This window comes from Talpa occidentalis, unplaced genomic scaffold (assembly GCF_014898055.3).
Source record: "Talpa occidentalis isolate TD23 unplaced genomic scaffold, MPIMG_talOcc4v2.1 talOcc4.14, whole genome shotgun sequence".
In the NCBI taxonomy this organism is placed as follows: Eukaryota; Metazoa; Chordata; class Mammalia; order Eulipotyphla; family Talpidae; genus Talpa; species Talpa occidentalis.
The window spans coordinates 32,059,876-32,083,226 of NW_023601433.1; the positions used below are offsets into that span (position 1 = coordinate 32,059,876).

At 35.4% G+C, this 23,351-nt stretch overlaps 1 protein-coding gene across 6 annotated transcripts in view; it reads left to right on the forward strand.

Annotated features, from left to right (window-relative positions):
* DISP1 (dispatched RND transporter family member 1) overlaps positions 1-23,351 on the forward strand; it is a 169,269-nt gene that overhangs the window by 139,520 nt on the left and 6,398 nt on the right. For all 6 annotated transcript variants that reach the window (XM_054694900.1, XM_054694899.1, XM_037510261.1 and 3 more), the window contains 5 exons: positions 9,503-9,532; positions 15,233-15,356; positions 16,478-16,605; positions 17,135-17,232; positions 19,641-19,738. In XM_054694900.1, coding sequence (XP_054550875.1) covers positions 9,503-9,532; positions 15,233-15,356; positions 16,478-16,605; positions 17,135-17,232; positions 19,641-19,738 — 478 coding nt within the window. The remainder of the gene's footprint in view (positions 1-9,502; positions 9,533-15,232; positions 15,357-16,477; positions 16,606-17,134; positions 17,233-19,640; positions 19,739-23,351) is intronic.

Sequence of the window (23,351 nt, forward strand, 5' to 3'; positions counted from 1 at the left end):
TACACTGTTGGAATTCATTTTGATACAGTGGATTTTTATTATTTATTCACTCCCCTCGATCCCAAAGATTTTTAATAGCAGGTGTGACTTTTAACATTCCAAACTCAAACTTGCGTGATACTAAGTTTTGCAAGGGCAAAATAATCCAAAATATGTGAAAATGAATTTAAGAAAGATTAAAAATCTTTCTTGTAATTTTGAGCTCAAATAATACTTCCTGCAGTGAACAATACTAAAACTTAAAAAACAGCAAATATTGAAAGAGAAGATAATAGGCAGGCTTATGAGTTATGATTGTTTATATTTTTATAAATAATGTTGTACTCTAACTGATGAAGCCCTGTTTAATATAATTAACTAATTAAATTAACTGTAATTAATTAATCCTAATTAATTAAACAAACTTATTTTTAGAAATACAAATATATCTTCACTGAGGTTTTAATTAATGAACAAACTTATTTGTACAGTGTCTGCAATTTGTAATGAAAATGCAAAACATTTTTACTTTTTCACAAATGAGATCAGTGTATTTTTGAAAGTGGAGAAATGTTTTGTGTGTCTTCTTATCTTAGTGAAAGCAATGAAATATATGTGTTGAATTAGGCTTAATGTAAACCCTAAAAATGTATGTCTAAAACTATTCCCTCAACTTCCAGGCTAATCTTTTGGACAGTGTCTTTGTGTTGTAATTCAAATTATCACTAATTTCGCTTCAGTAGGCACTGCTACAATTCTCAATTCATCATATAAAGGTATGTTAAGTGCAGCTTTAGGTATTTCTAGTTATACTTAAAGTACATCATTTAATATATATATATTAAACAACAGTGAGTATCAAAATGTGTTATATTCTGCATGGGATATGAATTTTACCAGAATTGTTTCTTGTAATACCATTTATGTTTATGACAATTAATACCCATAGTTTTGACACACATAATTATAAGACTCTCAGAGATTTTTGAGTCATTAGTGAAAGATCAAAGTCAATTCTATTTTCTTCTGTCAGCATTGCAGACCTAGGTCTCTGCAGTAGCTCCCAACCTGGTCCCTTTATCTTGAGTGTTTCCTCTTTGTAGTTCATCTTGCATCTGCCTCCCATTCTTCCTAAACCAGTGTCTTCATCATATCATCTTCTGTTCAGGAAACTAACTTCCTATTTCTGTTACCCACTTTGATATCTTGCTTCCCTCCAGACAACCCTATCTCACCATTCCCACGTTGACATTGCCTGTGCTGCTGTGTGAAGGTGTCTGGCACCTTTCTGGAGACAAAGTTAGCTTCCTTTCCCTGTTCAGCTATCTGAAACCTACCTCACTCAAATCCTACATCTTAAGTTGAGAGGCCACGCTTCGGAACCCTTTGGCTCAGTATTGTCTCCCTATTCCACATTTATTTAATGTTTGTAATGTCTTTATTTTTTAATTTTTTTAAATATTTATTTATTTATGCATACAAGAATGGGGAACAGAACAGGCAGACTGACTGAAATACACTGCTAAGGGGAGCAGCAGACAAGACAGGAGAAGTCTGCTGCGCCATGTGGGTGGCTCCCTGGCTGGCCAGGAATTGAACTTGTGCTGCAGAGACTGCGGATAGCTTCATAGTGTGTTGCTTAACTCCCACCACCACCAGGGAGGCCCCAAATGTTTGTAGCATATCTTTAAATTATGATTATTTTCTTGTAGAATTCTCTACCTGTTTCTTGGCTGGAGATCACATTTTCCTGGCAAATTTTCTGAAGCTGTGATTCAGTCTTTGACTCGGTAGGCTCTTCTCTTAAGACCTATTGAACCAGATCCCTAGGGAAGGGGCTGGGAATTCCTGCCCAAGTGATTCCAAAGATGACCACATTACTTGATATCACTTGAACTGTGTGCTAAATATTCAAATTGTACAGAATTAACAATAGATTTGGGATTAAATACATTTTAGGTTCTTTGAAAATTTCTAATCAAAATGATAATGCGTACATTGTGCAAAAATGAAAAATGATGTAAGAATAATATAAAATAAAATATTAATAAAAGCAGAAGAAAATTTCTAATCTCTGTTACTTCTTTTCATCTAGTTCATAGTTAGCCAAGGTGCTCCATTTCCCCTAAATCTGTATCAATAAGGGAAACTTCCAAATGAAATATTTCAGTCGCATATACATAAATGAATACATATGCAGTTTTCGTTATGAAAATTCATTTCACTTTTTTAAGCTTACATAATTAATACATGAACACATTCTTATAGAGAATTCAGAAATACAAAGTAAAACTCACCCTTGATTCCTTTCCCCATGATAAGCAAGGGTATCCATTTTGTCCATGTTCCCTTTTGAATTTTTAAGACATATTTGCATATTTTCTATTTAGTTTTTTCCATCAATACAGTATGAATTGTTTTGAAACTTCTCACATTGTCTTGGTGTTCTTTCTGTGCCAGTGCATGTGTGTGCTTTCATTCTGTATGGTGTCCCATAGTGTGGATGTGCCCCATTTATTCAAGCATCCGCTAAGGGTAAGTGGACATTTAGGTTGCTCTTACTTTTTTCCTTATTGCACATCACCCCTCAGTGAACATCCTTGCATATGCCCTCTCATGAACATGTACTTTTTGTTCTCAAATGTGAAACTTTTCCTGCTCTGTTCTCTCTCCCATTTCAGCTCATAACCAGTATCTCATTGCATGTTTCATACTCATCTTGTGCCAAAAAGCACAGGATCAAGTCAGGACATTTGCATTCTAATGTGGGTCTCCCTCGACTTACTCTGATCTTGAAACCTTTTCTCACGTTATATGAAAGTGTTGGATAGGATGTCTTTCAGGGTTCCCTACACTTCTAACAGTAATTTTAGATTACTCTAAATCTTACTCTAATTAGGCTTGACTGTGTGATCCATGCATATTTATTATATTCAGCTAGTTGCTAGTGCCATTTGAACCTTGTAAATCATAAAGGATCACAGTGCTTATGAATAAAGGTGCACTACACTTCATTCTGCGTCAGCATTCTGCATGACTTCTTAGTGAATGCTTGAATGTCATTTTCAGATGAACTACTAGTAATGGTTTAGTGGTGGCGGTGATTGGTAGGAGGAGGAAAAAGAGGAGATACAGGAATAGTAGTGTTATTAATTCCTTTTTTTTCTTTTAGATAATGCTAAACAAATTATAGAAGCCTAGTTCTTATGCCGGCTCATTTTTAGTTACTCTCTATTTCTTACAAATCCTGACAAATTAAAGGACTTACTCAAGATCATTCAGCTAATGAGCTTCAGGGCCAGGCTACCTCACATCTTTTGATTACTGATGAGTTCAGTTTTCTTAACATTTTCTTCATACTCATATTTATTTAATATATGTTAAATCTCTTTTAATGTTTAAAGTGCTTGAAATTTATTAGATGTTCTTTATTTTTTATTGTTAGATACATCCGCCACTCCCAACTATTTGCTCCCCTCCTCCAAGTTTATTTTGTATTTTGTATAGTAGCTTGAATTCTGCTCATTATAGCAGTTCTAGACATCAAGATAACCAACACTCTTGAGCTAACATCTCTTGTGTGAGCAGGAGATGTTTCCTGTAAGTAGTTGTGGCTATTGTTATCTTTCAAATCTCTTGACACAGGCCATAAACATTTAGCTCCAACACATGAAAGATGAATTTGAGGCCCATCTAAGCTTGTCTACAGTGTATCTGTTTCATCTTCACTATAGGACCCAAGTGTGCCCGTGATGATTCAGGGAATTAACGTAATGATGAATGACTGTTTTCATTGAAAATCTTTTAAACAATACTCTACAAAGTGTGGACTCTTTATTTTCAAATACTTTATTCCTGTTTTCTTCTGCCTGCACTGATCTAAAGTTATTACTTGTAGAATACCCTTTTACAAAAAGGCAGTACGGTACAATCTAGTGGGACAGCAAGACTAAAATGTGCTATTTTCAGCACTTTCTTACTTAGATTTGGTTACTATTATGAAACAGAAGCTATATTTTCTTCATAGCGTTTTAGTTGTTCAGAAATACTCCATGCTACTTTTCTTCCATAACTTTGATTTTCCTGAATGCAAGCATGAACTATTTGGAATTGTGAAACCCCCTAGAACCTAAGTTGTGATATGAATTCTGCAGCTATGTCAGTCAAATTCTCTGGATAGGTGGGATGTTTTAGTATTTACAGTTCCCTCACTCTATATCCCCTAATTTCACCTCAAAAATTATTAAAAGGGTGAGAAAAAGTGAAAAAAAGAAAATAGACCATTTGCAACTGTTCCAAACTTTTTCTATTTCTCGTCAACTTCCCCCCATACTTTTTTGCTATTACCTTTTTATAAAATTTCCTTTGCCTCTGTATCTAACCCAACCCTGATTATTGTGATTACCCTACCCTGTACCTCCCCCCTGCCCACCTGCTCCCACCTTCTGAGAACTTTACAGTCTCATTAGTTGTTCCCTTGACCGATAAATGTGCACATACCACAGCTCACTGGTCATCAGAGTCCTGGAGCCAAGGTTCTCAACTGCTATTACAGTTCTCAAGTGTGAAGTGCCAGGGGCAATTTATTACTAATTATGAGTACCTGAATTTACACGTGCTTTATTATTTTAAAGCAGTTTGGAGCCTAGCTCTATGATAATAATGTTGCTATTACCCACTTACACATAGAAATGCTTTCGTGAGTGGGAGAAAAAGAGTGACACCCCAGACAATTGTCTGGGACTCGCGCACAAACCAAACTTATCACTGCCACAACTCATGGGAGTGTTTTGGGGAGCATGCAAATGTCATCTGCCGTGGGGCTTTCTCTCAGCAGAAAAAAAAAGCTAAAAGTTTATCCAACAATGTTAAACTTTAGATGTTCCCAGCTAATTTTATTGTCTGTTTGGTTTTTGGCATGTGTTTTGACCATATGATATTAAAAGGTGAATGAACCCTGGAAAAACATCATTTATCTTTATAATAGAGGCTAGATTGATGGTTTTTACTAGTTACTGCTTATCAGCACAAGACTGAGGTTAGGGTGAAAGACATCCTGTAGGATTTATTAGATAGATATTTAAAAGTAGCAAGTCAGAAAGATTTTTACAAATGGAGGAAGACTTCTTTTGATGGATGAAGTGTGTGGTGGATTCACTTACTTGCCTCCTTTCATAAATACATTCTGGCAAGAGATTTTAAGGACAGAATTAAAGATGGCAATACTGTACATCAAATGTGTTTCAGGTTTTACCTACTGTTGTGCTTTGGGTGTTTGAAGTATCTGTTTGGGATGTCCACTAGCCCAAAAACATCAATGGGATCTAATGTTTTCCCAGAAGATAATCTTTGTGACAACCTCAATTTTTCAAGTGATGTCCACAATTTCTACATTGTCTCAGATTTAACATAAGGTGAAATATTTACCCAATCAGAAAGAATGTGATGAATTTGTAATTGTGTCTGACTCTAGGGAGTAAACTACTCATAGATCCTAGAATTGCTTGGTTGAAAAAATGTTACTGAGGGTAAGTAGGAAGAAAGAGAGTGTTTAGTTTACCTTTGTTATAAGCCAGAATATATACAATAGAACATGCCTTTGCAACTGTTCATAGAACCTATCCCAGAATTGTGTCTCTGGGCATCACTTTCACCTAATGAAAGCAAAATCTATTCTTGTGGAAACTCAAGAGGATACATAACTTGAAACTGAGAGTAAACAACTAACAGTGTGTGTACAAGTGATTTGCTTCTTTGTTCAGTACTTTACCCTCCTCTGTAAAAATAAATTTTCTCGCATAGCTATTAAAATCTTCGTCATTGGTGTTCAGATAGCACATTCTTTAAAAATCAATGTATGGTTATAGTGATGAGTGTGTAATTGTGAAAAACCAATTCCAATTTGTATACTTTTTATGGCGAGTTATATCTCAGTAAAACTTATATTGAAAATTAATATGTAGTTTATATTTGAAATTATTATTGGGGGGAGAGTTCTTGTTATTTTTACCCCCAATAACGTGACTTCAGTAATAAGCATTTTTTTCTGAAAGCCCATTTTTCACAAAGCATATTTCCAAGATCTTCACTACCTTAGCAGAGTTGCCACACTCCTTCACTCTATGCACACTTGCTCTGTATATACTTCCTCCACACATACTCGTTCCACACACTCACTCTGTGCACATTCATTCTATGCACACTGAGGTTGCTCTGGCAGACCATGAGACTGTCCTCCACTAAAGCCATACTCTTCCACTCTTAACATTTGACATATGTGCTCAACAAACCTATGCATGCCATTTGGACTTGTTTGTTAATTACATCATTTAATTAAATTTTAAAAATTCCAACCCATTTATATATAGGTTCTAAAAGAACTATTTTTATGAAAAGAAAATTGTAGGCTTTGGAAAGACCTAAATAAAGGTAAATTGCTGTGAAAAAATTGATATTGAATTAACGTGAGAAACAATTGTAAAAGACTTCAAGATAAATCTTCTAAATTCAGTATGCTCCGGATGCTCACAAGTGACCAAAGTCCTCCAAAACTGGAAATCTTAGACAATAAAATAAGGTTTATGCAGGAAAAGATTGTCAGAAACATACATTTATGTTTAAGTTAGATATTTAAGGAATGAATATGTTGTATTTAAAGAATTTTCCCCTTTAATTAGCCTTTCTGATTAGCCAGTAGACTAGTGGTTTCTGCAGCACTGAATGAGAGGGCTTTTACAAAGTGTTCCAAGGCACAAAGCCAAATTTAGTAAATCTGGTAAAGTAGTAATGGAGATGAGGATTGCTAGATGGGGATGGGCTGTAGGGGGAGAGAGAAACAGTAAGGAGGAGGAGAGGAGAGAAAGGGAGAAGGAGGAGAGGGATGGAGGGGGGTGGAGAGAATTTACCTGTGTTGGTATTTATGTCCCATATTCTTGCTATCCACTGACTAATTGGCTTCAGAGCTGCCAACCCCGAGAAGAGTAATGGAAGATGGTCATCCATTAATCCCACAAACACTGATTTGATGTCCAAAAAGGACCATACATTTTACTAGGCTACAAAGATCTGAACACCAATGAGTTAGTCCTTTTTTAGACTTCACTGTATTTGTCAGTTTTTAAAAATGAATTCTATTTACTGTATACATGTAAAAAATGCAATTTTTTAGTATTCTTTACTTGTGCTTTGAATATTTACTCATGCTTCTTAAAGCAACAAGTTCTCTTATGCTCTTGTAAGTAGAAACTCTGACTTTAAATTCCATATCTTCCAAAAGACAGAATACTTCTTTTTCCTGTATAGGAGATTGATAATTTATGATTATCTCTATTTTGTCCCCTCCACCTCTACCCCCTGCATTTTTTTTGAATAGACAGACACACACAGGACAAAGAGCAGCAAATTAGACTTCAAGGGGCTTGAGTTCTTATTCCATCTCTTCTCCTAACACCCTAGATGACCAAAGCCAAACTCAGGTCCATCTCTAAAAATGTAACTGAGATGAAATTGGAATATGTGTACACTAATATTCTTTCCAGTGCTTGCTGTCTCTGAGATTGTCCGATCTCCTTGATTTGATTATTTTTAATGGGCTGTGAGTTCCTCAAGAGGATATATAAATAAAGCATGAAGTTTAGAATTCATGCATCCTTGATGTAAACAGATTAACACAAAGTACATTCTAGAATGTAAGCTCCATAAAATTTAGGGCTTTTTATTTCATTCATGGCCGTACAAGGAGTTAGAGAAAAAAAAAAAAAAAAAAAAAAAAACGATAAATACATATATCATAGTGAGAAATGTAAATGGAGAGGGAAATAAGAAACTATATCTCAAAAGATCTGAAATCAACAATAAGAAAAAACTTGAAGTAGAGAGATTGCTAGAAAAGTTTTTTGTGTTTTGTTTCAGTACATTTTGCTTTGTCTTGTTGCCTCAAAGTGAAGGACATTCCAGTAGAAGATTTCAGAAGACAGTGTACAGCTAGGAAATTCATTCATTTATTCAGCAAATAAATATAAATGTCCTCACTGTATTAGTATAATGGTCATCAAAAACTTTTTTGATTTCATAACTTTACATTTTTAAATGTTATTGAGGATCCCAAAGAGCTTTTGTTTATATGGGTTGTATCTGATCTATAACATATAGGAATTTGAACTGAGACATTTTTAATTATTAATTTGCTAACACGTTTAAAAATAACAATGTAAGTCCTTTACATGTTAACAGAAATAAAATATTCCATGAAATATATTTTCAAAAAATATTTATTTAGTGAGATGATTAGCATTGTTTTGCATTTTTGCAAATCTTTGATGTGTGACTTAACAGAAGAGAGGAATTTTCATATCTGCTTCTGCAGTAAGTCTGTTGCAATATGCTATTTGATTGAAATGTGTGAATTTAGAAAAAGAAATCTAGCCTTATGCAGATACATAGTTGGAAAAGGGGAAGCCCTCGCATGCCCCATGAAGGGTCACGGGAGCTCTCAGGGGTCTTCAGACCTTACTGTGAGAACCACTGTGCTTGGGCCTAATGACAAATGGGCAGTAAATTTTGTTTGTTTACTAAATATTTATTAAGTGCTTACCATGTGACAGTAAATAGGAAAAAACTGTGGTAGATTGAGTTTGGAGTTTCTTTAGAAGGCTTAGCCACTCTATCTGGGAGGAGGAGGTTGGTATGAGGATGAGAAGGAATAATTTGGGGAAGTAGGAGCTGAAGTACAAGATAGAAGTGAATTTGTTAAAATGAACTGTGAAGTTAGATAAGAAGACACCGAAAGATGGAAGACCAGCTCCTCCATCTTGAAAGAGAGAATAGAATATTTCTAGTACAAATATATATTGATTTTTTTTTTTTTTTAATCTTGGGGGATGTGGACCTCCCCGGTAGCATGGCGGGTTGAGCACAGTGCTGTGAAGCTATCCGCAGCCAATGCAGTGTGGGTTCGATTCCCAGCTGGCCAGGGAGAAACCCACATGGCGCAGCAGACCTCTCCTGTCTCGCCCACTGCTCCCCTCAGCAGTGTCTTCAGTCCGTCTGCCTGTACTGCTCCCCACTCTGTCTCTGGTGAATGCTCTCACCCTCCCACACCTCTGGTCTGTACCCCAGTTCTTATATAAATAAAAAAATCTTTAAAAAAAAAATCTTGGGGGATCCTGGATGAGTAAAGAAGCAACTTAGATGAGAGACAGGTATATAAATTCTTGTCGTGAGAGAGATGAATGGATCTGTAGTCCTAAGTTCAGGGAATGTTGCTCAGTATAAATGCGATTTATCAGGATTTATCAGTGTTGCCCCTTAATGACCAACTAGCACTCACCCCCATCTCATGTATAAAATAGTCAACATTGGCCCTTAAATCCTTGTGTTTAAAATATCTCAGAGTTGTCTTTTTAACTCTGCTAGAACTCTTCCATAGGAAAAAGAACAAGTAAAATGTTACATTTATATTTATAGCCTTAGTTTATACTGTAGTGCCTAATTTTTTTATTGTTTTTCCTTTTCTCTTTTTCAGACCCTCCAGACCTTTCAAGTTACCAAAAAGGTAAAGTAATCTGGATCATCTATTAAACAATAAAACTACTAGCATGTATTTTTTTCCCCTTCTAATACTTTCTCCACATTTTGCTACTGTTTCCACCTTCTTTATGCATATGTTTATGAAGGAAAAATAAATTTCCTCTGAGTTGGAGTTTGAGGAATCCTGTCTCTCCAAAAGTGATTTTAATCCAAGATAGACTTTAGATAGACTTTTTAGACTTTAAATCCTATTTGTATTTACTCATTTATAGTTGCCTGATTATTTTGCATTCTTTCCTAAATGGATTGGCCTCTCAGTGTCTTTTTGCTCAGAAAGAGACACTGTTCTGACAACTTCTGTGATTTGAATTCATAGCATTTTATTTCAGATAGGTTGTGTTTCTTCCTAAGAATTTTGTTACCATACTAAAATGGAGGTATTTTTTTATGTGAAAATTATAAAGCATTGTCTTTTCAATAGAAAAGCAAAATTTCAAATGACTAAGAGTTTCTGGAAAAAAGTTTGTCTTGTCAGAGATCTTTTACATTGTGGTTCCAAAAATAATATTATGACACTTAGAGTAGACTTAGGTGTAATCTTTGAAATTCTTTGAAATTCACTTACTGAAAAAGCTCAGATGCTGAGAACTCTAAAGTCTGCCTCAAGAGAGTTAGCTTCTCTATGGAGTAAAATTACAACATAAATTATTATTAGTAAGTTCCCATTCCATTTTTTTAAAAAATATTTAAATTTTTTTTGGGGGGTGAATTTTTTTTTTTTTTTGGCTGTGGTAAATAGACATCACATAACATTTACCATTTTAACTATTTTAAAGCGTATAATTCCGTAGCTGTAAGTATGTTGACATTATGCAGCCATCATGCCATCTCCATCCTAGAACTCTTTTTCATCTTTTGAAAGTAAAACTCTATACCCATTAAACAGCAATTTCCCATTCCTCCCTCTATCCAGCCCCTGGCAGCCATTATTCTACTTTCTGTCTCTATGACTTTGATTAATATGAATGTAATCATACAGCAGTTATCTTTTTGTGGCTGGCTGATGTCATAATGTCCTCAATTTTAACCATGTTGTAGCATGTGTCAGAATTTTCTGTCCTTTTTAAGGCTGAATGATATTCCATTGCATGTATATGCCACATTTTATTTATCAATTTTTTGAAAAAAAAAAAAAAGAACAGATAAAGGGAAGCTGGGATACAAGTAAATATGAAACATTAAGAAAATTTTCTATTTTTCTAGAAATACCAGTGCCTTCATTCAAATGACTAAAAGTTTTTCATTTTGAAAAGTCATACATATTTTTTCTGTTATTAGGTAGGTATTTTGAAAAGTATTAATTTTTTTCAGTATTCACACAAATTAATACAACATCTTCAAAGAAGCTTTTCTGGATTCCTCTTCCCCACTCTAGCTGGAAGTAAATCTCTTCCTTTGTTGAACTCACAAAATATTTTATCTATATCCCCCTAAAAACACATTATCCTTTTACCTGGTTTTGTAAGTATTTGTTTACCTGTCTGGTTTTCTCTATTACACTTTAAGTTCCTTGAGGGCAAGGTTCATGTCTGCCATTTTTATATTCCCAGGATGTCCTGCATCGTTAGTATATAATGGTAATTGTTGAATGAATGTATTACTTTGCAAGAAAGTCTTTTGTATCTGTTTTCTTTTGTGAAAATTTCCAAACTTCAGTCATTCCTCCCATTAAACTGATCGTAAATGCTACTAGAAAAGTTAGGATTGGTAAGATTTTGAAATGCCTACCATTAGAGGATAAGAGGAATAAGGAAAGTTTACTAAGGGAAACAAATAAACTAAGGGAGAGATTTTTAGGAAGAAGGGGATGGCTGACATGTTAAATATTGTTCCAGTCCAGGAAGGTGAAAAGCAAGGATAGTTGCTTTTGGCAGTTTCAGAAGAGTCAAGAGAACAAAAGCCAGATTACAAGGTGTTAAAGACTGGGTGGTTGGTCCAGACAAGAATACTAGGCACTTACACCCTCTGAAGCTTGGCTCTCTACTTAGAAGGCATGGGAGAAAGAAGAGAATGTTTCCAGAAAGGTAGCAAAGGGCAACAGAAAAAAATCTTTGTAAGCTAAGAGAAGAGTAGTCACTGGTAGAAGGTCTTATTGTAATACAAACGGCCCATTTAAAACAAACCCTTGGCCCCCATATAATGCCATGTGAGCATAAGCTAGCCTGGTAAAAATAGTTTATTTGTTTTAACAGTTATTTCTGATCTATTTCCAGAATAAACCCAATAATAAGGTGCTTGAGAATCTATGAGTATATTTAAGGGATTTCCCATTGGTTATTCATGAAGCTACAGCACAGCATTAACAACTTGAACCAGAATGCCAGGCAGCATGGCCACTGATTCAAATCCACTAACTCAAATCCACAGTTCACCCACAAACACATTTAATTCACCTTATTTCTAAATTCTGCTACTGTTTCCCCACCCTATAAAGGAGGATGAGTGCTTCAGATCTGGGTGCTATTTGACAATCTACTGAGGAGATGAAATGGACTTTATACAGCAGTGCCTTGGATAGAGCTGTGTGTCCTAACCTAGGCAGGTGATCCAGCAGTAGGGCTTGGGGAAAACTGTCACCTGCTCATTCCCTGGAAAATGGCTGCCTGCTGCAACCCGGGTGTTACAAAGGCGGGTTGCATGTACGATTATGTTGTGGTGTTGTCTGAAGATTTCCCAAATTAGAGCAGACAGATGAAAAGAAAATATTAAATGACATGCAGAAGAACATTATGGTAAAGGGTGTGATTCTTTTGAAAATTTTTCTAATGCACATATGGTTCACTTTTCAAACAAAATAATGTGCAGATACTTTATTCTTTAAACTTGGTTAGAATATATACCTTGAACCAGGGCTCACCAGGAGTGGAATTATTGAAAAAAATATATAGCAGTGAGATTTATAGACCATTTTTAATTTCCTTTAACTTCTCCAATTTTCCTACTTTACTAGATTTTTATCTTAATATTATAGCCATTGTCTGGGTTTCATAAACACATAAAACTTTCGTTTCTCATGTGGTACCCATAGCTATGCAATGTCTTAGCATAGATGCAGGAAGACCAGAAATATACTCTGCAATTTTGTGTTATTTAGGAGAAACCCTTGCCTGAGTAAAATTTACTTGGAATAGTTGGGACTTTCTCCCATGGTGCTTTGTGTTCTCAGGATGGTGATTCTGTTTCTTAAGTGTGAACAGTTGTCTCTAGGAAGGGTTAGCATGCAAAACATCTGCTGTGTGAGGAAGTGGAATTGTAATATAGTAGGGTTAAATGCGTTTGGAAGAAACGTGCTGAAATTTCTAAAGCCATAAGGTTTCCATATGTAATCAAAGCACATATATGGTCTATAGCAGTGCTGTAAAATCAAAACCAAATGTTTTCAAAGGGAAGAAAAGCAATTATTGAATGAAGTTTTTTAAAGTTGCTATGCATGTGTGTGCAGATTTTTCAAGAACACAAAACAAAAAAGTCATTATATGGGTAGATTAAACCACAGTATGAAAACTAAGCAATTTGGAGCCCACTGCCTTCTATTGACAGCATGTTTGTAGGTAAAATTGCATAACCTCTGGTACACTTGAAAGTAAATTGATCCATTTAAAATCAAGTATAATGAGTAATTGCATAAGCCTGGGGCCATTTTCATTTCACAGGGCTGATATTTTAAAGATCTAAAATGTAAAGGACTTTTTTTAAGTCTAAAGCAATGAACAGAAAGTCTCAAATGTGCTATTGACAAAGGATTTTGTTTCTTCAATACTACTTTCATCTGAGTTTGCATTTGGTGGAGGAGGAAATGAAGTATAGAGAATATAAGCATTGGGTGTGTTCCAGAAATGGGATTGCTTCTGACCACTTGGTGTTTACACTTGAACAATCACAATCAACGTGTTATGATTTATATGTTTTCATTACATCCAGAATTACTCTTATGAGGTTGTTACATCTTATCTGGCATAATTTTTCCTTAATGAGTTCTTAAATTCAGAATGCAATCTAGTGAAATGATAAAACTTGTCCTATGGATCTAGGTGATTTTGCAGAGAGAAGTTAACTGTAAATATGTGTTCAAAATTTAATTTTAAAATATGAATTTTGAAAAGCGTAAGTGTAAGGAAAGTTGACTTAATCCTGATGTCTTTTGTGTCACTAGTGTTTGAAACAAGAGATTATACCCTTATTGGTTTCAGAGATCAGATTCTAGAATCAGACAAATCAGGTTTCTAGCTTTGTGATTTTGAACAGTTTATTTAATTTGTCTATGCCTCAGTTTAACATCATAAAGTTGTTATAAAAATTTAATGAGATGATAATCTTTGTAAAACATAAAAGCAACTGGTATTAGTAAGTGCAGCAATTATTCTTTATGTATCTTTAATTATCTTACGAAGATTATTTTTCAAAGAACAACAGTGAAAAATGCTTGTGCAAGTGTTTTAATTTCCTAGTTAAAATGTATTGAAGTAAATATCCCCACAAAGCCAGATCTATAAAGTTGAGAGATCAGAATATAAACATCAGCAGTCTATTCTTACAGATATAAAATAAATTTTTCAGAATGACATTTAGAGCCACCAGCTTTATTTAAGTTCAAAGGTGATTTTGAAGAAATAAATCACAAATATTTAAGTAACAATCCTATCTTGAACCAGAAACAGCCATCGCAGCAGCCAAATGAAGTAACATTGTTGATAGTTTGAGAGTAATTGTCCATGAGTTAAAATTTTTTTCACTAATCAAAATTCCAGAAACCTGAAGTTGGCAGGGTACATTTTGAGTTTTAGAAAAGTTCAATTTAGTCAAATTTTATTGGGCATTCAGTTCATATCAAGATCTGCCAAAAAGCAAGATAATAAGTCATGATCCTGGGTCCTATGAAAGGGACACAGAGAAGGGTCTTCAGTCAAAGGTGGTGATTGAGGTATGGGAAGGGCTTCTGGAAGAAAGGGCTGATGGTGGAATTTGGTAATAGACGTTTCCAAGGTGTAGTAAGAGACTACAATGGGGCTTAGTGATTAGAGAGTGAGAGTGCAAGGGTGTCTTTTCAGTGGATATTATCAAGCACCTTCTAAATGGTACCATTCCAGGTACCAATACTGCAGTGAATTAATGGATGAATGAATGAATGATGGATATGTTCATTGTAGTTTTAACCAGAAGGAAAGTCATAGGGTTATGGGAAGTTTGGGGTTTGGTTTTGTTCAGATCTACACTACATGAACCTGTCTATGAGCTGAGTTCTTTTTCAAGAACTGATAAAAAGTATGGAAGAAGGGAATTAACTGGAAATTTTAGAGTTCTGGAAGAGAGAACAAGGAAGATGGGTCCTCTATTAAAGTTTATATTTTTACCACTAAGGACATGTAGATTTTAGATGTCTTTCCAAGTCACAGATCTGTAGATATAAAATGTTATTTGTCAAAACAGGCATTGTGACATCAATAGCCCATGGTAATATGACCACTGCTACTATATCACAAAAATGAGAAGACAACAATTTTGTAATTTTCTGCTACCATTACTTACAAATACTTATACTCTCATTAGATATTTTATTGATAAATACCCATACTAGGTCTTGAAATATGAGTATTTAGCAAAGCAGTCTTTTTGATAGCAAAAGGTTCTACTTGGCTTTCTTTGTGATTTTTCTCTGCTTCCATAGTTATGCAGCCCTGATAGCCAACTGGCCTGTCGTGGTCTTGGGTATGTGCACTGTGTTCATCGTGATCTGTGCCTTGGTTGGAGTTTTAGTGCCAGAACTTCCCGACTTCTCTGACCCATTGCTGGTAAGGAAAACTGAGCCAGTAGGATTTATTTATCTAGTTTCTTTAACTCAGAATCATCTAAAAAAAAAAAAGTATTTTAATACATGTTGTATTGTGTTACTTAGTATCCCATTTCTTTTTAAACTTTTGGGACCTTCAGTTCAGTATGCAATTCTCCTTCTGAAAAGTAAAGACATGTTTTATCTGTATTCTCAGATTCTTAAAAGTTAAAGAATTTCCTCATCATCAAAAATATGAGTATTTTGCTTCTTGGTTCCTATGTTTAAGCTTAAAAGCAATAGATTGAAGCATCTGCATGCTATGAAAATATTTTCTTAAAGTCTTTAAAAGACTGCCTCTTTTATTCCCCGACAAAAGTTAAAGAAAGTTCATATTACTGAGAGATAGAAGGTCTGTTATTAAGTAAATGTCCCTCTGGAGTGGGATAACAAGGAAAATATGAGTAAGTGTAGTGATATACTTTTTTTTTTTTTTTTTTTAAGATTTTATTTATTTATTTATTTATACAAGCACTGGGTACAGTCAGAAGCATGGGAGGGTGAGAGAATTCACCAGAGCCAGAGCGGGGAACAGAACAGGCAGACTGACGAAATACACTGCTGAGGGGAGCAGTGGGCGAGGCAGGAGAGGTTTGTCATGCCTTGTGGGACCCTCGCCGGTAGCCGGGGATCAAACCTGTGCTGCAGAGACTGCAGGCATCCTCTCAGCCCAGCACTCAACCGCTGCACCACCAGGTGAGGCCCTGTAATGATATACTTTTTATAAAGCACTGTGACATATATAACATAATTTAATTTGACCATAATTGCCTATAACATAAAAAGTACTTAGTAAATGCTTAGGTATGAGTTTGAAAGAGAAGCTTCAGATGAGTTTTTTTTCCCTTTCTTTCTTTAGACATATAACAATCCAAAAAATCAATCTATTTTGTAAATAGGTCATCGCTTTCCTGTCAGTCATTTTGTTTTAATATAGTTCACCTCTTGAGTAGCTGTGAGGAACATCTGTATCTTCCTTTGAAAGATGTACATTTTCTTAACATTGCTTTCCCAAACTGTTATCATAACTATATTTGTCCTGAAATGAAACATACTAATGAGAATTTGTAATATTTGCTTTAGGGTTTTGAACCAAGAGGGACCGCTATTGGTCAGAGACTGGTCACATGGAACAACATGGTGAAAAACACAGGTTACAAAGCAACATTAGCAAATTACCCCTTTAAATATGCAGATGAACAAGCCAAAAGGTAATCATTTATTGTATACTTTTAGACAAAACATTGATGAATAAATTCTACATTTAAACATTGCCTGAGCATAAAGATTAAACATAAAATATGTAGCTCAAAATCTTTGCCATTTAAGTTGTTTAAATTGTTATTGCCTTTGGAGATTTTGTTGTATAAGGATGAAAAAGTGAGAGTTTGGGTCTTTATTTCTTTATCGGAAGTGAGAAAATTAATGTTGCTTATTTATGTTCATTCTGCCATCATCTTACTGTCATGGATGACATAGGTTGTAGCTTTTTTTTACCCTACAATTTTATTTTTTTTCCCCCACATCATGTTTACTGAGATAAAGAAGTTTTACATTGCTGTATCTGCCTTGGGGGTTATAGGTTTAAACCTCTACAAATGTCTATTTTCATACTCTGCCCAGCACCAGTGCCTCAGTTGGGGATACACCATTACCCATGTACTTGACAACTTTGAAATAGCTAGAACTTAATTGGATATCAAATTGTTTATTGAAGATCAAATTATTATTCCATTTCAGCCATCGGGATGATAGATGGTCAGATGATCATTATGAAAGAGAGAAAAGAGAAGTGGACTGGAACTTCCACAAAGACAGCTTTTTCTGCGATGTCCCAAGTGAGTGGCCTAGCAGATGAATGAACCCCAAGCGGGGGTGGTGGGGGGGGGGAAGTCCCAGCTCCCAGCTCCCAGACTGAGCATAACTGTAACTTAGACTGATAGTAGTAGGTAGCTAGTCACATAGGCTCATAGTCTCTGTCATACTTAAAGAAATTTTAGCTTAATTAACTTTTAATTTTATTCCCCTAGGTCATTCAATCACAAATCTGAATTTACTTACTTATAATAAAAGATAATTGAGTTACATTCACTCTTAAGGAAAATACAAATCTAATAAAATTCTTGACCTTTCCCCAAATTTCAAGTCATTATTTAAATTCCTTCTACTATTTAAAAAAAATATTAGATCAAATAACAAGTACATATTTTTGGCTTATACCCTGAAATAATCTGTTACCAAATATATATTTTTAAAATTTTGATTCATTCAAAAAGTATATATTAATAACCTTTTAAGTACTTGCCCTTGTCTTTAAACTTTATAGATAGATCCAAAACTTGAATGCCTTAGGGATCTAGTTCATAATAGGAATGAGTAAAGCTGGCTATGTGTAAGATAGTAGGAAGTAATGGTGACTATGGTTAACTAAAGGATACCTGCCCTCTGAAAAGAAATCAGCAGCTTAGACTGTGACCTTAAAGAAATATGTTGCAAACATTGTATGAACCTCCCTGAAATCAGGGATCCAGATTTAAATGTGGAAACACTAGATTGCTAAATGTTGGCAGCAAATTCATTGAGCAAAGTAAACTATTGTAACTGAGTCAGCCTAACCACTCTGCAGCTGCCAGGGAAGAAGGCTTAGTAAACAGCCTAGAGCAAATGCATGTAAGAATGTAAGTCATTGATTAGCCCTAGTGATTAGGAATGAGGAATTGTAGATAATTACAATTTCTCATTAAGTGACCATTACCATTAAAGATCTTTTGGCTTCAGCTTTTGCTGCTGTTGGAAATTCTTCTAAAATGTATATTTCCTATCTTAGATCATTAGAGGACTTGATTGAATCTTTAATGTTTCCAGATCTTGCCAACCCTCAGGGTCTCTGTTTTGAACACTGTTTCACTATTTAGCAATATAGAGAGAGAAAGAGTAGGGGATTTGGAGGAATCTTATGCTTCCTTATACTAAGGAAACAGTACCTAAGATCTTTTTTTTCTGTCTCATAAAAAGTGTTTTCAGAAAGTTGAACTCTGGTTAGGTGCATATTCTGACTAGTTTGTTTCCTTCAGTGTTACTATATATCGCTTACCCAACATTTGTTAGTTAATAACTAGGAAGGACATTGAAAAGTTCATGAAACACAAAATTGTTTAGAATTTCAATAGTCAGAACTAAATCTTTGTCTCATAAGCGACAGTTTCTGCATTAATTGAGGCCATTATCAATTTGAATATAAAATGTTTCTGTTTTACAGGCTAATTTTGATCTCTAATATCAGTCAACATAGAATAATAACTATTTACTAAAGAAAATTGTCATGAATAAAAGCTCATATAATAAAACTGTATTCATAAATTTGCACAGTGATTTTCTTAGGCCTGATAACTTTAAACGATTTTGTTAAACTTGGTTCATAGTGATTATTGTTTAATGATTGAAGAAACAGAAACAACTTATTGAGTGCCTACTTTTCATTATCTCACTTAATTCTTAACAACTATTTTAACAGGTGTTGCTATCTCCATTTTATAGACGAGAGACCAAGACTCAGAGAAGTTGTCAGTTGCCTAAGATCACCCAGCTAGGAAATGAAAGTACCTGATCACCACAGTCACCTAACTCCAGAGACCACACTGTGTCAGTTCATCACATAACCTCCTTATTCAGAGACACATTTTGTATTTGTTCTAAATGCTGGTGTACCAAAGAGACCATGTACTCAAGCAGAATATGGACTGTGGCTATGATCCTGGTTAGCATTCTATACTAAGTTGACTGTTTTCAGTACTTTTAAATTTATCACATGCCATATTTCCTCTGCCAAAGAGAACTGCAAAAGAGAACATCCTTATAATCCATTATTGATATTCCCTTGTGCATCATTCTTTGATTTTATGTACCATTATGGTGATACATTCTTAAATTAAGAGGGAGTCATTCAATTTCCTGCTGAAAGTTCTTTTAGGTTGTACTTCTAATTATAGTCTCATCAGAAATAGATTTGTTACATAACTCCTATGATTTTTAAGATGTGGTGAGTAGACTACATATATAGCTATGGCAGTATTGTAAGATTGCCTTTTTTAAAAACTTTCCTCCTGGAATTTATTGAAGGAAAGAATTACTTGCTTCTAGTGAATTGTCCATGTGATTTCTCTGTTTGAATAGTTTCTGTGTGTTGAGTCATATGAAACAAAGAATAATTTATAACCCTTTTTCTTTTCTTTTTTCATATTACCAGGTGACCGATATTCCAGAGTAGTATTTACTTCAGCTGGAGGGGAGACATTATGGAATTTGCCTGCAATTAAATCAATGTGCAATGTAGATAATTCAAGGGTATGTAAAGTAAAACTGAAATTTGTTTAGCACAAATAAGATAATTATTTTTGAAATTACTTTTAAGTGGCTTACCTACTGAGGAATAAACACCAGCAGGCAAGATTTGCGTTCTTTCAGATCCCATGATCAAAGTATCTCTGTGTTTCCCTACCTTGAAAACATACCATCATTCTTTTTTTTTTTTTAAAAGATTTATTTATTTATTTATACAAGTGCTGGGTAACAGTCAGAAGCGCGGGAGGGTGAGAGAATTCACCAGAGCCAGAGCAGGGAACAGAACAGGCAGACAGATGAGATACACTGCTGAGGGGAGCAGCGGACGCAGCAGGAGAGGTCTGCACGCCATGTGGGACCCTCGCCGGTAGCCAGGGATGGAACCAGTGCTGGATGGAACCAGCTTCTCAGCCCAGCGCTCAACCGCTGCGCCACCAGGGGAGGCCCCATACCATCATTCTTAATAAAGAACTTTTTTCTTTCCCACTCATGTTCTCTGTCTATAATAGTCTTTTGTATTTTTTTCCACAGCATATTTCCTTTCAGGATAATAGGACTTTCTTCTTCTCTTGTTGTATATTCTGTTTCCTAGTCTAGCTACATTATTCACTACACTCCCCCACCGCTCCCCCCATGCAATTGTCAGCATCTTAATTATGTAGTGAAATGCCTGTCTTTCTGGCAATCACTGGGTCATTTGGGCATGTGAACTCAAAGGAACATTTAGGACCCAGGCTAGGAAAGAGAAACTTAAAGGGCATAAATACAGTTGTCTACATAAATGACTAGATAATCCAATCCAGATTGCCCTGGAGTCTGAACACCTTGCTGCTTTAGAAGACGAAGATATACAAGAAGACAAGCATTTTTGCTCTGAGTCTGCTCCAGAGCCAAAAAGGATGTCAACATCAGAAAATGTAAAGTCAGCTGCTGGGTTTAGAAAAGCTGTCAATTTCATGTGTTCAGAGGCAGTTTCTCCAAGTAGAAACTACTATCTGATGTTACTACTGGGCCTGTCCAAACACAGTAACCAGGCAGAAAAGGTACTCATTGTGCTCTTAGCATAATGTAATCATATGCCCTTCTAAAAGTTAGGCTGACACTCCAGTGCAATCATCTGTTCTATCAACAGGCTTTCTTTGTGGAACAGAAGATAGAAAGGATTCTTTGAGACCTCCAGATAAGCATTCCCACTGTGCTAACATAAAGTACATCTGGAGAACTAAGTGGCTTGCCCAGTTCATGTGGTTACTTGGTCATAGATCTCCTGGTCTTACGTCCTTCTTTATTCTGAGAGGGTATTTGTAAGTTGAAAATAACTTTCCCCTCTGATCGCTGTATCAGAATTTTTTGTCAGTGCCATCTTTTCTCTATCCAATTCCAAATAGGTCACAGTCACATCTATAAACAGACCAAAATATCTTAATCCTTGGTCAATTTGTATTTCCTTCTTTCCTACAGAACTATTTCTCCTGGTCATGTGTTACAACCCTTTATATAGAAAGTTTAGTCTGGAGTAATGGCTGTGTAGAATACTTGCTACATGCAGGTCTTTCTGTAGGTATTTTATATCCCTCACAATGGCCCATGACTGCAGTTTGTTACACCTTTTAATGATGAACAGTCAAGCCAGCCTGGCTACTTTATAATAACACTTTAGATGAGAACTGTTCACTATTTTCTATACCTTAGTCCCCATTATTCTACCTGTGCAATTGATCTTTAGTCCTCCCCTTCCCATAAGACTCTGAAGTGATTGAATCACTCAGTTGATCAATAGCTGATATGTGGTTATTGAGTCAGGAAAGTATATGTCCAGATGGATGGTCAAGCTAATTATAGATCCACAACAACAAATGAATTAATGGACAGTTAAGGCCCCAAAATTCTATCTCAATGCCATGGTTATCATTTCAATTTGTTAAATTAATACATTATTTTTACCAATTGCAAATGCCTTTGTATTCTAGTCTCAAATTCTGGTTTGAACCCAGAATAACAAACTTAACATATTCTTATAGAAATAATAGTGAATGATATTCTAAATAATAACTCATTTAACAGTTTGGCTTTCAGATTACTAAATTACTACTGTACATTTTTCAAGTTTCTCAGCTCAATACATTTTTTTGATTTTTACTTGTTATGGTAGTTTGAGCAAACTACATTCAAAGGCTGCTTGGCAGTCTTTCCTATTTCCCCTTCTCCAATCCTAGCTGTTGTACTCAACTTGATTATTAACAATTTTCAGTTTGAGTGGGACCACACCAAATGATACAGAACCGCAGGAGAGCTTAGTTGTTGCTGGGTTGACTCCAGAAAATGTCTGGTAAATGATCAGTGTAATATCTCAATGAGACCAGATGTTTCAATTGTTGCCTACACATTGAGTACAAACTCCAGATTCCTTTTAAATTACATGCCACTTATAATTCAGACAGGCGTTGGTTTCCAGAGTGAATAGCTCTGTTTCTGATGCTATTGTTTGCCTCATAACAGAAATGCTTGTTTTCTTAAACTCTTTCAAAAGGATTTTCTGTTAACCCCCCTCCCTGATCTTTTTCATTGCTGTTTTCTGCCCTTTGACATCCTAAGGGACTCACTGCAGATAGTCATTACTAGCCAGAAACGTGGTTCTTTAATCTTGACTATACTGACTAATCTTGACTATACCCTTTGCCTGTTTCTTAATCTTTGCACATTGCAGAAGCACTCTGAGGAATCAGCTTATAAAAAGGGTTTGAAATTTGGGGCCTAAGATCCTGTTTACTAGGGTAACTTGATGGACAGCTGGAACCCCCATGTGACTTAGAGGACCCCAGAAATGTGTTTCCTGGTGATTGTTTTAAAGAGGACTGTGGAGCCTTTGCTTTTTCTTTTATCTGTGGGCTCCCTTAAACTTTTAATCTATGAGGTAGGAGAACCAGAAGTCAGTTGAACCTGGTATTAATTTTCTTCCCTTTATTCTTTCCTCAGCCTCCTAAAATATCTTCAGTTTAGCCAATACTTTGAAAAGTTAAGGTATATTTAAAATTCTGCTGGTTTCTTCTCTTTTCTCCTCTTCTTTTATCTTCTGTTTTAAGCCAACTCCACCCCTCCTACTATCCAACTAAGGAAGTATGCAAAGACATGTTATAACCACAAAAATAAAATGATTTCCCAAAGACATCAATTTGTAAATAACTAAAGTTAAAGGGCTATGTTCCTCATAATAATCACACGAAATAGTTCTTATTTTTATAAACATCAAAGATTTTAAAACCATCCTCAGAAACACTTTCCCCAAAATATGACAGAAATACAGCTGCCTTCTGCACAAATATATAACCCTTTACTAATCGCATTAAACCCCACAGAAAAATATATGCCTCTTTATTTAACTGTCTCAGTCACAAACGGCTAACTTCCTGCTGCTGTACTACTGCTTTCACAGCTTTGGCACTCCCAAGAGTCGAATAGACCCTTACACATAATATGGCAATTCTCGCATTAAATCATAATTATTGATTTTTTTGTCTGATTTCCCTGCCACACTATAAACAACTTGAGGGTAAGAACCACAGTGATGCTGTGTAGGGACTCAGTACGTGTTCTTTCTTGTGCATGTATGTGTGTG